At 37.0% G+C, this 16,439-nt stretch overlaps 1 protein-coding gene across 2 annotated transcripts; it reads left to right on the forward strand.

The window, feature by feature from the left end:
• The first annotated feature begins 6 nt into the window (after window positions 1-6).
• On the forward strand, window positions 7-14,725 carry LOC108366740 (uncharacterized protein KIAA0930 homolog). 2 transcript variants are annotated; one of them, XM_017621197.1, is made up of 9 exons: window positions 7-558; window positions 1,460-1,626; window positions 1,771-2,052; window positions 2,113-2,253; window positions 2,313-2,494; window positions 5,158-5,405; window positions 12,668-14,230; window positions 14,395-14,544; window positions 14,615-14,725. In XM_017621197.1, exons 1-9 carry the CDS (start codon window positions 444-446, stop codon window positions 14,653-14,655), a joined length of 2,889 nt encoding a protein of 962 aa, XP_017476686.1. In that variant the 5' UTR covers window positions 7-443; the 3' UTR covers window positions 14,656-14,725. The 2 variants fall into 2 exon arrangements, with proteins under 2 accessions (XP_017476686.1, XP_017476687.1); XM_017621198.1 differs by lacking the exon at window positions 12,668-14,230.
• Window positions 14,726-16,439: the final 1,714 nt, after the last annotated feature.

Genomic DNA, 16,439 nt, shown 5'->3' on the forward strand with positions numbered 1-16,439 from the left:
CAAGATGTGCGGTGTCAGAGGCAAACGCTGTGGTGGTGACTGGCAATATGCATTCGTAAATACTTTCGTATGTTTTGCATTAGTTGACTGACTCGATGTTGGGCTGTATTCGTGCGTCTAAAAGTATACGGGAATCGTTTGCAGCAGTCAAAAAGCAGAGTTTCGGTTAAGTTGAACGGAGACGGACTTTCGATTTTTGTCTCTTGTTTAGGAACTTTTTTAACTCTTAAATATAAGAAACTTTTGTATCATTCCGTACGATATTTTAAAGCAGTGATTTCAATTTGCTAAAATGTATTTTGTAGCGAGATTATGATGATTTTTTATATGTGAAATCACTTAAGCATTGTAAAAAAGTGAAAAGTCCCCTTCCAATTTCATCACAACACTTGAGCATCGATTGAGATAAAATTGATTAGTTATTTGCTAAAAACTCTAGCAATATGTCACTAGCCAGCGCTGCAGGTATTTTGCTAAAGCCACAGACTCCACTACAGCAACTGCTTGAGGATATAAATTTTCAACGTACAAAGGAAATGCGACAATTGCTCAAAGATGGTAAGTATTATTATTATTATTTTTTTTTTTTAATTATTTGTTAAATTTGCGTGGTTAGTGCGTTTTACATTAACCTATCTACGCCATGGAAAATTGTCTACATTCGTACTTTATCGATTTATCAAAAATTTCTTTATCCTGTGCCCCGATGTGCAATTGTTCTGTTGCTGTTGTGTACATATGATACTCGGAATTGTGTCTGCCCGAAAAAGGTGGCACACATGTATGTGCATGTATACCTAATCATTTTTTAAATTCGCATAGTTCCTACATCTATGTAATTGATCATTATATAACTACCTATGTGCATACATACCAACATCTACATGTTTGTATGTTTAGAAATTCATCGCCAAATGTTAAGGGTGCTTTTGTGTTTTCCATCCTATCGATCTGTTCAAGTAGCGCTCAACCGGCTTTTTTTATTATCTTTTATGCTGCTGATTCATAATATTACTTATTTTATATGCTTGAGGGTTCCTTGTTTGGATTTCGTTCTTATCTGTATACAAATATCAATAGAAAATATAGGTGGATGCATTTGAGCAATCATATCTGTGAAAATTTGAAAGAACAACTTAAGTCTATCTTTCACGGGAAAACAAAAAATGATTTACCACCAAAAAGGAAAATGTTTTAATTCAAAAGAAATACAAACATACATAACTATTTTCTTTACTATCCACAACCTTTTAAAATGTTTCTGTTTACAACTGTGTGTTTTCTTTTAAATAAAATGTATTGCTCGGGCGGTAAAAAGGGCTCTGTTGTTGTTCTTTCAAATGTCCACAGATATGTATAGGACTAATGTTAGTAGTTTTTGTTAACTTTAAGTTAGGTACATGGATTAAGCAAATATTTTTTTTATGAACATTTAATAATATCCTCCAATTTTCAACAGACAGTGGTTTTGTGGTCCTCCAAGGTACTACATATTGGACAGATTTGTTTGTACGCCATTTCTTGTTTCAAACTGAACCCGTACATAGCATCGATTCAGATGATTTACTTTTCTTTGTTCGCAAAAAACACGTGAAAAGTTCCTCCCGACATATGCCAAAATATGAGGTAAGTTGTATTTAATGCAATACGATAGTCCTTTCGTAGATATCTCTAGAAACACTTCCTCGATACAAATTTAAATATGAAAAGCATTAGATATGTAATATAATTTATGTATTTAAAATGATCATTGTTCATTTAATTTTAAAGACAGAAGTTGATGTGTTTCGGAAGGACTCCAGAAAACTTCCGATTGGTGATCCGGATGTCGATTGGGAGGAAACTGTCTATCTCAATATGGTTATACATCAATTCGATTATACACTCACATTAGCAATTTGTACGCGCACATCGCCAAAGGAATTACAGGTGTTGAGACGCCACTCACAACGCGTATACGCTAGTCCAAGTCGTCGGAAAATGGACACTAAAGGTGAAGGCGAGGAGATAACATACCCACATATTTGCTTTATGGTAGATAATTTCGATGAGGTAAACAATTGTGAATTACTTGAACAAAATTAGTATTGAAAATTTGCGCATTTTTTACAGGTTTTCAGCGACATCTTAGTGCGTGACGGTGAAATGGTTTGTGTGGAATTGGTGGCCAACGACAAAGATGGTTCTGTGCAGGGTGTAATATTTCTTGGTTCAATACGCTATGATGCCCTCAAAAAAGTGTACGATGCGAGGGTAAGTTCGTAACTTCGATAATGAAAAAATAATGTTTGAAATTATATTAATTTAAACAGCAATCAAGCCTCAGCTCTAAAGTTGCGCAACGCATGTCTTTTGGCCTATTTAGCAGTGGTGCGGGTGTGCAAACACGCTGTGAATTCGTTCGAATGAAGGGTCCACAGGGTAAAGGCCATGCCGAAATGGCTGTTACAAAGCCGAAAGGCTCAGGCGTGGAGACACCAACAAGTGAACCAGGGTGAGTAAAAAAGTATTATACGCATTTGTTCCCTTTTTTAATTGGGGTAGATTATTTAGATTATGAAACAAATATTTAGAGCTTATACTCTTGCTAAATGTTTGTCCAAGCCTCTCCCCCAAATTGTGACGTACGTCCTGATATTAAAACCTACAATTTTAAGTTGCCTAAGGGCGGCAAATGGTTGTTGTTGTTGTAGCAGCATATAAATTCCCCAAAGACTTTTTGGGGAGTGTTGCTGGAGTGACAGTCCTTGGNTTCTTGCTAAATGTTTGTCCAAGCCTCTCCCCCAAATTGTGACGTACGTCCTGATATTAAAACCTACAATTTTAAGTTGCCTAAGACCGGCAAATGGTTTAATGTGATGCTTTTTCAAGACAGAAATACACTCTGAGGTTTGCCATTGTCTGGCAACAGCTGTTAGAAACAACTTTTTCTAGTTTTAGATTTTGCTCGGGCCAAACATAGAACTTAGACACTCAACGAAGCGGTAANCCCGACTGTCGTGGCAAATGGTTTAATGTGATGCTTTTTCAAGACAGAAATACACTCTGAGGTTTGCCATTGTCTGGCAACAGCTGTTAGAAACAACTTTTTCTAGTTTTAGATTTTGCTCGGGCCAAACATAGAACTTAGACACTCAACGAAGCGGTAAGATGCACCTCTAACCACTCGACTACAGTGGGCGTCCAGCAAAAGTGTGAGCAATTTTTTTGTAATTTGTTGAAAAAAATTTGAAACAAAGCTCACCTGCCTCTGATGCATGATTAGCATGTGCAGAGGAATAGTTTTGTACTTTTCGGTCGACGAGAAATTTGAGCTTAACGCTTTGAAGAACGTTTGCATGTAAATTAGGTCTGGAACTATCGGTGTAAGTATTCGAATATTCTTGCATATGGATAAAATCAGGTATACGAGTATCGTTATTATTTGTAGTTTTATTATCCAATTATCCTATTATCCGGTTAATTTCCGTTCATTCGGTTGTCCGGATATGCGGATATTTTAAACAGTCCGTGAAATTGTTTTCAAAATTACTAAATCTATCGAGTTGCAAAATAAATAACATGCTGCTACGCCCGAAGCAAAACTTTGTGCAGGTTGTAGGGAGGGTCGGACATACATCAAAATATGTAAAATATGTTTCTTATAGTTCCTGAACCCTCCACTTAAAAAAAAATAGAAAAAAATGTATTTTCGTACTTGATTCATCAAAGGTGCAACTTATTCGGAAATATCTATAGTAAAAACTTTGAATTAACTTTCACATTAACATTAACATTAGTACCAATTTTCAGCTTTAGTCGAAATTGTAAGTTTACCCCTATTTATTGGATTAACTTGATTGGGCTACAAACAAATAAATTCTTCAATCGATTTCAATTTTATATATAAGTACATACAAACATATATATTCTAAATCTCAATCAAATCTGACCAATCGTCCACCCCTACCTAATTTTTTGTGTAGTTATTTCTTTCAGTAAAGGCAATATATATTTACATATATTCCAATATAAACCAGGCACGGTAATCATTACGTGTAAAATAATTTAAATAAGCATTTAATCTTTATATTATGATTTTTTCACTTAAAAATAATAATTATTATTGAGTTTTATTTTTTCGCTCAACGGAAATAATTATTATTTGATTTTTATTTTTTCGATCACAAATATGATTTTTATTTTTTCGCACAGATTATTATTAAGTTTTATTTTTCCACTTAAAAATAATGATATTTATAAAATTTAAAAGGTTATACAGACGCAACCAACTGAAATCTTGACCTGCAAATTTTGGNGTTAAACTCGATAAATAAAAATCATTGTAAGTTACAATAGTTCGTTAAAATTGTTTTACGATGATTACAACTTGTCGTGTTTTTGGTTAAGATTTAAAAAATAATGATTATTTCCCTGATGCCAAATCGGACCATTTATGCGGCTTACGAACCCTGGCCCACCAATCGGTGAAATTTTTTATGTAGTTATTTTTTTGAATAAAGGCAACATACATATTTACATATATGCCAAATATAAACCAAATCGGACCATATATACAGGCTTCCGAACCCTGGCTCTCCTATCGGCAAAATTCCATGTAATTAGCATATATTCTAAACATGAGCTAAATGGACCATAGATTCGATGTTTTCGAATTATATCCACCCCGCGTCACCAACCGGCTACATTTGTATGGCATACGATTTACTTAGTGATATTTGCTTGGCCTTATCGGATTTTCGCTGCCTCTTTTGGACTTAGCAAAGTTGCCTTTCTTTGAATGTAAACTAGTAAAAATAAAACCTTCTCAAAACGATGCATTTTTAGATTCTCTTGGTTCCTATATCAAAATATGAGTTTTCATAAGATTGCAACTTTCACTTTAAGTTAGTGATATGTGAAATGTATGTACGCCTGTGTTGAGGTTAAGATGTTATATGTAAGTGTGAACATCCAGATGGCCATTTTAAATATTTTGTATACGGTAATTTGTTTTAGTTTAAGCTTCTTTCAAAAGGCACTCTTTTCAATGGTCTAAATAAAAAATGTATGAAAATTCCAAATGAAATTAAATTTTTAAAAGGTATAGGAAAAATTCCTCTTAGCATACTTTCTTAAAAATCGCACATCGTTATTGTTTACTTCTATCTTTTACAGATTTTGTGCAACAGATATGTGGGACGAGTGGGAGGAGGAAAATGATGACTACTGCACTTATCGTCATCAGCGGCGCCTAAGTGATCCCAGCGCTAATTTAAATAATTTCTCTAGGTACGCTTGGCGTACAAAAGGCGCACCTGATGCAGTCGGTGGTACAGCGGGCGCTAAGGCGCGTTCTGAAAACGAAGGACTCGATTCGCTGGCAAATGAGGTGTCAGAGATTGAAGCTGGCGATTTACGTGATGGTAAGCACTAACATTTTAATAAATTCTAGACTTTTGTATTCGTTTAACTACTCGAATTTTAAAAATACCTATTAGCGGTTAATAATAATGTGTCTTTATTTAACATTAATTTATCACGCCTTCAGTTTAAAGCGCTTATTGAATTGTACGTTAACTCAATGTTTATGAAATGAGCGCTTACTACAACTGCGTGATAAATGCATATTTCATGTATTAGTTTATTTTGTAATTTTCTAATTTTCTATAGACTTTCGGTATAGAGCTCATATCTCATTATCATTCGCTGCTATTTACAACACTTTCATCACACAATTTTACTCCTGCATGTTTTTAATAAATCGTCGTTTAAAGTAGAAAATCGCGTATCGTCGTTCCGCTCACACAGGCTCTTGGCTCAAGCCGTAAACCATTCGTCCTGAAATATACTCGCCAGATATGCGATTGCTTTATAAAAAAAGAGGATCATTTGAAATATGCGTGTTTTTACTCTCTAGAAAATAATTTATGCAACCTCACATACGCGGTTTTGCATTTTCTTGATATGCGGTTTTGTAATTTAAACGGCGAAATATGTACGTATGTATGTAGAGATATATAAATCTTTTAACACTGTAATTCATGTTTCTAAACACAATCTTTGAAAAAAACAATTCTTTACTTTTATTACTTTTTTATTGTCGACTATATGGGTACACTGCGTATGAGCAACATGAGATTTTTAAATATTGCGCATACGCAGCGTCCACCTTTACATTAGACCGTACCACGAAGTATGGGCCTAAAAAGTTCAATTTGCTCCAAGCGATTTTCAACACTCACTACGAATGGTATATAAGGAAAGTAAAGAAAAAATGTTTCGGTACACTGTTAAAACAGCAACATCGGTTATTTTTCTATAACTTCTTTATTTGATGTCAGGTGATACATCGTTGTAAAGGGATTAACAAAACCTACAGTTGTATACATAGTACTATTAACATGTGTCATAAACTTTGCAAGTTAAGTTCTTTTTTTCTGAAAACGACGTCCTGTATGCATTATTATGTGTCAGAAAAATACTCTCCATGTCAAAACCCAGGAAAACAGGAGAAATATTTAATTTTCATTAAACAACCGCTAAGGTATTGTGAAAGGTTGCCAGCAGAGTGTTTGCTGGAAGATGTGCTATGCTATAAAATGCATTTAAAGCTGTTGTTGTTTCGTATGTATTTTGTTGCATAACTTCGCCTCTAGAAAATATAAGTAACTATGTAATTAAACCAAAGACCGTCCAAGCCCGTGTCTTCGACTTCCGACCACGAATAAATCATTTATCATGCCTCTGTAGCGTTTTCAGCAGCATTTTCAAAGAAAAATGGGCCAATGATGACACCGCTCCAAAATGGGCACCGAATTGTCACTCTATGAGAATGCTTTGGTTTCTCAACTATCACGGGGCTTTCCGATCCCCAGATGCGGAAGTTTTGTTGGTTAACATAACCTCCGAGATGAGAAGGCGCTTCGACAGAGAAGATATTTTTTTGTAGCAAAATCTTTGTCCATTTCGTTTGCATTATTTCCCAACGTAGTTCAAGCGTAAAGCGATACATTTCGTTCCGAGGATTATCTGTTCTAATTTCCAGCAGGAAAGAGCTGCCACTGACAAAATAAAAAATTATTAACAAAAAACGACTATATTCAGGCAGGTTCTGCGATTCACTTCCGAGTGAAATTCAACCAAAGCCACTTTGAATTTAAATTGAATGGAGTCAAAACTCACTCGGATTGAATTGCAGAACCTGCCTGATTGACCACCCGTTATATAGCCAAGGCGTACTTAATCATGGGAGAGTCTTTTTAAACTTCCTACACTAAAAAAAAAACAATATCCTTTTTCAAGTTAAATCACATATCGCATACCTAGATCTAAAGTGAGCTAACTCAAAATTCATAAAGGAAAATATAACCGCTTGTGGATCGTACAGATTCAAAGGAACTAAATAATACAAAAACAGGTATAACAGTAGTTTTTTAGTTAATATATATAATCATGAAGAAAAACATATTTTCATTAACTGGATGTAAGTCCTATGAATTGATTCATGCAAAAAAAATCGCCCTAATTTTTTTTTAGTTGGTCGCACATTAGATCAAGGTGTGCGGTATGATTTGGCGCCAAACGACCTTTTGTTTACTTCAAACAGATTTTATTTTGGATATATTTTCGTTTGAATACGATTTCATTCTGCACTTTACAGATGCTTTTTCGTAATTAGGTAAAACCGAAAAAAAAATCAAAAATTAGATGTTCCGCCTCATAATGTTCGGACCCTGCTGGAAGGTAACAAATAGTAGCAAGCACCTCTGCGCACTCAGCTGCAGCCACGACATGCAAGTGTGTTTTCCAATGAGCAATTTGCATCAAAGCCAAATCACGCGATTGGTGCATTTGTACGGATGGATGACAGGTACAGGGTGGCGTTGGTTGGACATTTTTTTTATTGAGAGAAACAAGCTTTTCACAAATTACCGACGTCCGCTGTAATTCTGGGTAGAGCTTAAACATGGAAAAACTTAAAATTACTCTGTTTGAAATAATCATGTTACTTTTTTCTTAGTATACTACTGATTACAAGGTGTCGTTTTCAAAAAAAAAAAAATATATATATATATAAAAATCATGCACTCCTGAACTATTTTCATAGTTAGTGTTCAAAATCGCTTGGAACAAATTGCACTTTTGTGATACAGTTTTTTTTGTCTCACAGTAATGGGACGATAACACCGAAACTTTAACAGCAATAAACTTTTTTTTGTAAACTTTTGTACTGGGGTTTAGCTACCTCAGACATTGGAATTAAAGGCGAAATTTTTAATTATCCTTTATGCCTTTATAATTTCAATAACGCAAGATTAATTTTTTAAGAGACGCGAAAATTAAAATTTTCAGTTTTTATGCTCATTTGCCACAGCAGCTCCAACGCAGCAAATAAAAAGATATTTTCGGCTCATAAAAATTACCTCAAATCTATTAGAATGTTTTTTAATGCTGTAGAATTAACTCACAATCGGAAATAAACTATCGTTTTTCAGCGCAAAAATTGTATATTAGCTGCTGAATATAAGTTGAGCCTCGGGTACTGGTTTTAAATGCGTTTATCGACCTATCACTAAACATACTAAATACATATATTTACACTTATGCTCTTCTATAAACACTTTCTTTGAACTTACTTACCTATGTACATTTAATAAATTCTTAAAAGTTACATTTTATTTAATTTCGTATAAGTATTTAACTAATTCAATTTCGCTTGCTTTTGTTTCATATCCCACCCATCCTTTTCTTGTTAATGTAACGTATTGCTTGCTATACTTCGTCAAATATTTTATTTCCGTTTATAATTTGATCCAATCAAAGTGTTAAATTTATCACAAAACAAAGCTCTTCCACTACAAATTAGCATACAACTGCTAAGCAAAGCAAAAAAGTGTATCACAGCAAATGACTAGATTGCCGAGAAAGCAGGACTTGAAATACACACATTTATTTCATTTGTACAATTTTTACAATGCTCATTACATTACTTGACTCTACTTCAAAATCGTAACGCATATTTTACAATATTTTATAATTTTTTATTAAGTTTATCTGTTAAATTTGTAGCTCCTCCGGTGTGTGCAGTCCCCTGTTTTTAGTTAAAAGAATAGTAGAGACTAAGTATTATTGATGAATACATTTGTAATTAAATACAAACGCAATTTTGTCATTTCAAGTGCATACATGCCATTTAATATTAAACATAAACTAAACTTTTTTTGGTATTTGAGGGGCGGTAATCCAAACTCGAGTGGAAATTTGTCAAAATAAATTTCTAAAACGTAGTTACGAACTTTGGTTGGTAGCGGTGACCTAAATATATCAATTAATAATAATAGTAACAATATTCTGGTGCTAACAATTTTGAAAAGCTTCTCCTCCTATTCGTGGTATGCGTGGAGGCTTTTTCAGGGCAGAAATACACTTGTGATGCCAAATGCACTCTTCGTTCCCCTGTGATGTTGCGACGCTAACTCGGGATCAAACCATTTCATTGACGTAATGAACTTCGGCATTAGTCTAATATTAATTTCCGCTATCTCTGCATGATCTTGTAGAGAGGGCAGGCCTAGCAGTTTCACAGAAAGAGAGATTTCTCCAGCGTTCGATTACTGCTTGCGTGGTGCTGTTCCTAACATCTAGTTTGAAAGTGTTCTTCCCCGGAAGGTTGGAAGCGGTCGTACCATTCCTGACCAATTCGTCACCTTTGCTGTTGCTCTGAATATCTCGATGTCCAGGCACCTATATGAGTTGTATTCTATAATGCTGTGCCATTTCGTTAAGATATCTGCGGCGTTCACTGGGAGACTTTGTGTTGTCTATGCATGAGAAGATAGAGACCTGTATTTTTTCATTGGGTCCAAGTGGCCTCCTCGATAGCCAAAAATTCCGCGTAATACACACTGCAGTGGTCGGATAGCCCAAAAGATATTTCTAGTTCCAGCTCCGGGGAGAAAACTCCTCCCTCGACCTGTCCGTCGAGTATGTGTATGGGCGCCCTTGTTCTACGATTTACGAGTGGCGGGATATACCATGAGTCCAGTACCTTGCCCCTCAGAATCTTAAGGCTGCAATCGCGTTAAGTACATAGCTCCGCACTCCTTTATACCCTTTTGAATTATGCGCGGTTGTCTTACTAAGCGTAAGCCACCATACTAGGGCTCCGTAATCAGACGAAAAATGTCAGTGTAGATTCAGTGAATTAGGCTGTGGCTTTCTTGATGCGTTCCATGGTGTTATCGTTCCACAGCAGTTTGCTGTCGAGAATTATTCCAAGATACTTGGCAGTACGTTTTAATTCCAGGCTTGAGCCATAAAGTTTAGGGGGTCTAAGAGCCGCAACGTCATCGGCATATATGACAACCCCATATTCATCCGCCTCCATTCGCCGCAACAGTTGGTTCACGGTAACTACCCATAGGAGTGCAGAAGGAGTGGAGTGCCCTCCTGATAGACTTGTGAATCGCCTGTCGATCAATTCNAAAGTTTAGGGGGTCTAAGAGCCGCAACGTCATCGGCATATATGACAACCTCATATTCATCCGCCTCCATTCGCCGCAACAGTTGGTTCACGGTAACTACCCATAGGAGTGCAGAAGGAGTGGAGTGCCCCTCCTGATAGACTTGTGAATCGCCTGTCGATCAATTTTGAGCTCATCACGCTACTGGTGAGCAATTGGTGGATGATCCTCACGAGAGTTTTATTCACCCATAAGATCGATTCCTCACCTTTTGAGACTAGCTAGTGGAAAAAGTCTCCGTAGATTTGTCTTTGCTGTAGGCATGCTGCGCATTAGATAAAAGAGCTGGGTTAACGATTGTCTTTTAGTCTCCAAAAGTCTTTCCAGAGTCTTAAGTAGAAAAGAGGTAAGAATAGGCCTAAAATCGTCAGGTTTGGAAGAGGCTCTGCCTGCTTTTCGATCCTTAATCAGCTGGAGAAGATGGTTTTAGCCATGGGTTTGTAAGTTTCATGGTATGTTGTCGCTGGCCCGGATATATACCATCTGGTCCTGGCGGCTTATACGACATGAAATTAGATAAGTCCAACAGTTTTCCTGTCACTTATGATTTCGCTGATAAACTGTGGTGTAGCTTCGGCTGATTCTGAATCATACAATGTATTATCAGTACAAGAAATATTCGTTTGAATATAGCTGGGTACCGTAGGTGAGTTTTCGAGTACCTTTCACGTCAATCAAGGTTATTTAGATCCCAGGACCACAAGGGAGGTTTATATGCTTGCTTTGTTTTCCTCTTGGAATATGCTTTAGTTAGTGCTGTATCGCAACTCTCAACAAAAACACTAACTAATAACGTGGCTCAGAAGGTAGATTCTTGTATAAAATTTTTCTATAATACCCCCAATCAGTTCTTCTGAAATTTTGTATCTCTTTAGAAACGGGGGTATGTTAAATTCTATTATCCTGTGGTCCGAGAAATAGTCCTCTTCCAGGACCTTCCACCCCGAGATCCGATCACTGAAAAATTCACTTACGAGGGAAAAGTCAAGAGCTTCCCTGTGTTTGGTGTTGAAAAACGTAGCGCCACTTCGCTTATTGCAGATAGACTCCCGTACTGTTGTTGAGGTTTTTGGCTTGTTTTTATTGTCCATAATCTGGTCCAACGAGACGCAGAGAAAGGGGAACGTCAGCCGGACAGAGATCCGCTGTACCCGGGTAAGGCTAGTTGGATACGAAGGTTACCGGGTATCCGGAGCACTCCGCTCACTACTGGACTTGGTGAAGGGCCCCCAGCCAGGCTGATCCTCGGCACGGGTCAGATGATACCTTTATACGGTCCTGAAAAAGGAGGGAAGGGGAAAACTGGCAGGGATTTAGGTCTGAAGGAAAGCATGGGGGTCGTGAGGGCGTAACCAGGTGTCACCACCGGGAGGCCCATTGTACTGGGGGGTGCTAATAGCAACGCAATTGAACACCTACGAGTCGACATTACGGGATGTCGCATGTGTGCAAATCGATCACCCCCATAAAAGACACTACTCACGGAAAAAAGGGGCGTAATTTTTTCTCATCATAAAATTATTCTTTGTAACTGTTCGAAGTGTTTTTTGTCTGTAGCTGTTGTCCGATACTATATGAAAATTGGTTTTCAGATCAGGCCAATCTGTCTGGCTTGTCAGTCAGTTAGTCGTTCGAACCCGCTATCCATGGTACGTGACATTCTTACTCGTCTGTAACTTTGTTTTACTAGGAGGTCAAATTTTGTTCTTTTCCCAGTTTTCCAGGGCCAGCCGGCCCTTTTAGAACCAACTGACATATTTCTAAATCATTTTACCTGTCTAAAATCAATACTCCTTTTATTTCTTAACTGATGCATTACAAAACTGTTTGGTTTTTAAGATTATTAAATGCTCTGGACACCTACAAAAAAACCTGTAAATCGGCCTGCCTTCCCACCGATTATTCGTTTTTTTTTTTTCTCCTCCAACGCTGACCACTAGCGTCTATCCTATTTCCATTTACTCTGCATATTCTCTTCCCATTGCCGACAATTAATTTTAATACATTCTACTGCTCCTTTATTTCCGCTTTTATTCTTTTACACTAAGTTTACTTTAAATTTCTATTACTCTATTGCTTTACGTTATTTTCACTCTATAGACGGCTCTTATGATTTTTTGAAGTTATTCAAAACGATGCCAACGATCTATATTTCATTGTAGATCTGCGTCCTGCTTTCTCGGCATCCGAGGCAAAACTCCATCTCAATCCGAATTGTGAAGCAGCTAACGCGGCTGTGGTTAAGCTTCCGATTTCACCTGAAAACGAAGTAAAACTTAGCGCTCAGCAGCAAGCGGCAGATGTTGTAGACGGCAGTGTGCACGTGGCTGAAGCTGTGGAAGCCACTGCGGCAACGATCACCTCGCCAACCTCCAATACGAGCACAACGGGTTGCAGCAACTGTTTCGGCGGCAAAAAGTGCAAACGTTGGGTGGGTGCGTCAAGCGATAAGAACACGCCTCAAATGTCGGAAGTGTATTGTCCGACATGCGACGATGCGGCCAACGAGACTCCAGCTTGTCTCAGCAAAATGCCCGACAAAAAGTCAAAGCCAAAACACAGAACCATATTAAGTGTGGAAAGCGAACTGATTGTGACCAAGCGAGGAAGTCTCCGGTTGACCGCCGGGGGTGGAGAGAAGAAAGGTGTGGTACGTAGCGCCTCTCTTAGTGCAGCTGATCGTAAGGTAAAGCGCACAGCTATTCCAGCTCAAAAGAAAGAAAAGGAAAAGGAAAAAGAAAAGGACAAGCATAAGGTTAGAGAGAAAGATAAGGATAAGAGCAAAGCTTCTACTTTACTTGCTAAGGTTTCCCCCAAACGAATCAAGTCTAAAACGGGCGCTGCCGCTTCAACAAAAACCAAGAACAATAATGGCCAAAAAGATACAAAGGAAACTCAGTTGCCAAAAGAAAGCAACAGTAATAACAACAGGACAGAAAAACAAGAAGCCACATCGTTGAAAGCCGAAGAATATGAAATAGCCGACGACGCAACTTCATTGAATGGCACAACAGTTGAGCCGAGCGAGGCTAAAATGGCCATACTAAGCGAGAAAGACACAAAGTTGATGATAAATGTGCGCGGCCGTGAGGAACTGCCCGTTGTAGAGCAGCGCTCGCCGCCAAACACAGCCGAGTCAGTTGCTTCCGGCAGTGACGACAGCAACACGACCAGCAGCAACCAAAACAGTCCATACTGTTTCGAGAAGTGTGTACGTGTACCTGTAAAATCAGAATGCCATCCATTGCAGCAGCAGTCGAGTCAGAAGACGCCTAGTGCAGCTGCTGCTGCAACTTTTGATAATAAGCGAGACAATAGCATGTCGTCGACTACTGCGACAACCTCAACGACAACAAAAGCAACTAAAATCACAGCACTCCAGCTTGAAACGCAGACTGAGACCGTGAACAGTGACTGTAATGGCAACTGCCACCTGATATCGCCACCAGCCACATCGAGTGCGCAGCGTTCGCCTATTTCACCTCCGCCAGCGGTGTCGGCTGCGGGCAGCGTCGAAAACGGTAGTGTGAGCGATGGAGGCGGTGGTGGCGGCGCTGGTAGCGGCAGTGAAAATGGTCATACCAATGCAACTTTACCACGAGCAAAACGCAACAGTGCTCAACACGCATTCTATCATCGTGCTCTGAGTTTGGTGCCAAAGCGTAGGACGCCCGACGGCACGAACATTTATTATTGGTGCGATTTGCCGCGAAAAGCGCTTAAAGGTTTGTTGTATGTTGTTTTTTTGTGTGAAGAGAGCTCGGCAAATTTTGCGAAGCACATACACAGTGTTGCAGTTCGCCAGAAGATCATTCGGTTTATTATATGTATAAGTACATGCTAGTAATACCACTTTAAACTGAACCGAAAATTGTTTATTTAATTGTAGAGTTGGACGACGGCGCTTACAATCCACTCTGGGCAAGTCGTGGTTTCACGCAAACATTTCACTTTTGGAAGGAAAATCGACGTCAACAGTCCACACCGCTCAACGCATTCCTCACCTATGTGACACTGCCTTGGTGGAGCATTGCTAAAGGTAAACGCATACCATATCGTCTGTTTTATGAAGAGAACACGCTAACGAATATATTTGTTTTACTTTGCAGATCTTCTGGATCATCGTGAAACGCCTATACTAACCTTTTAGTATTAAATTAGCCATTTTTATTTGCTTACTTCTATGTATTTCAATATACTTATTTAAAACATTATATTTATTAATATACCTGTATTTACATTTTTATTTATTAATGATTTTTATTAAGTTTATTACTTTATTTTTTTTTCACTCGATTTGCAATGCGAATTTTTAATCAATGCCACTAAAATGTTCTGCAATTTGTATTTTATTTTAATTGTGATACATTACTCTGTTTTATATAATTCAATTTATGTGATTTGTCTTGATATTTATGTGTGCTAATTTATTTTAATTACTTGCTTCACTGTTTGCATTTGTATTTTTGAAAACATTTTTTAAAAATCGATTATTTTACATAAAAACACACATCCCCAATCATAGCAAAAAACTAAGGGAACAAACTGATATTATTGATTCCTACACGCAAACACTATACAAACGGATAACTTTTAGAAATAAATGACATTACGAAATACATACATACAAACATTATAACAAAATGTTAGCCAAAAACCCTTTAATGCCGATTGCCATATAGAAAATAGCGCAAGCCGTTATATGTACATACATACATTCATATCGTCACCCTTATGCCAGAAGCATGAATGTGCAAATTTATCAGTTTGGAGCTATTGGGTTGACTTCATTAACCTTTGGATGTTTTATGTTATACCAAAATCCAGAATACCATGTGTACACGGAAACTCCATATTTTACAATTTCAATTGCATAAATGTAGAGTTAAGTCCAGTAAAAAAAACCTCCAAACTTGATTTCCCAGAATTTTAAATTTTACGCATTCATGTTTCTGGCATACGGGCGACGATATGCATGTACATTCAAAGGAAAGCGTGTCAAAATTAATATACACAACTGTTTATTTCGAACGCTAAGTACTCAATACAAGCTTTTACAATTCCAATTCCATTGAGAAACGATTTTGAGAGCTACAGATTGAGTGAATTAAATAAAAAATAAAATCAATGTTTCTTTTTTATTAATAGCACATGTATACAAAAATTACTTAACTGCATGAATAGAAATTTTTGCAACTATGAAAGTAGTTGCTAATCGTATGTTATTTTGTATGTATGTCTGGCATATTTGCAAGTGTAGTAGCGTTAACTAATACATATACATGCATAGCTGAAAGAAAGTCATAAAAAAAATTAAATAAAAAAATATATTCATTCACAAATTTAGAATCTAACTAAAGGAATGTTATACAAAGATTGTCATATACGAATTATACATGCATACAAATTTAAAAATAAAGTCAAAGTTATGAAAAATCTTATCAAATAGTATGGTATGAATAGAAATGCAATGTATGTATGTATTGAAAAATAAGTAAGTGTTTTAAGTATTACGTATTTCAAAAGTGCGGCGAAAATTCGAAAAAAAGTTTCTGGGTAGGGTTTTTCATCACTGAGTTGGCTAGAGGGCTCCTCTAACTCAGGAGTTCTTAAACTTTTAAGATGATGGAACCCTTACAAATCACCCTTCACTTCATGGAACCCCATATCAAATTACTAAAAATCGANCTTTTAAGATGATGGAACCCTTACAAATCACCCTTCACTTCATGGAACCCCATATCAAATTACTAAAAATCGAAGGCAGTGCCATTTAAATATGAATAAAAACTTTTACTAGAAATAGTATACATACTTTATATTTTAATGTGAAGAATGAAATTGTTTCACTGTTAACTATTGTATAAAATAGTAGTTCGATATAATGTCTGAATGTCCAAAACGATATTACTACTACCATCCGAAAAATAATTT

The sequence above is a fragment of the Rhagoletis zephyria genome, unplaced genomic scaffold (genome assembly GCF_001687245.7).
Source record: "Rhagoletis zephyria isolate East Lansing unplaced genomic scaffold, Rhagoletis_zephyria_1.1 Rzeph_scaffold_02391, whole genome shotgun sequence".
NCBI lineage: Eukaryota > Metazoa > Arthropoda > Insecta > Diptera > Tephritidae > Rhagoletis > Rhagoletis zephyria.

Excerpts from the sequence above, each read along its gene's own strand:
- LOC108366740 (XM_017621197.1), top strand. The coding sequence starts at position 444 with ATGTCACTAGCCAGCGCTGCAGGTATTTTGCTAAAGCCACAGACTCCA. Across the intron at positions 2,053-2,112 it reads TGGTAGATAATTTCGATGAG|GTTTTCAGCGACATCTTAGT; the intron begins GTAAACAATTGT and ends CATTTTTTACAG. Across the intron at positions 5,406-12,667 it reads AGCTGGCGATTTACGTGATG|ATCTGCGTCCTGCTTTCTCG; the intron begins GTAAGCACTAAC and ends ATTTCATTGTAG.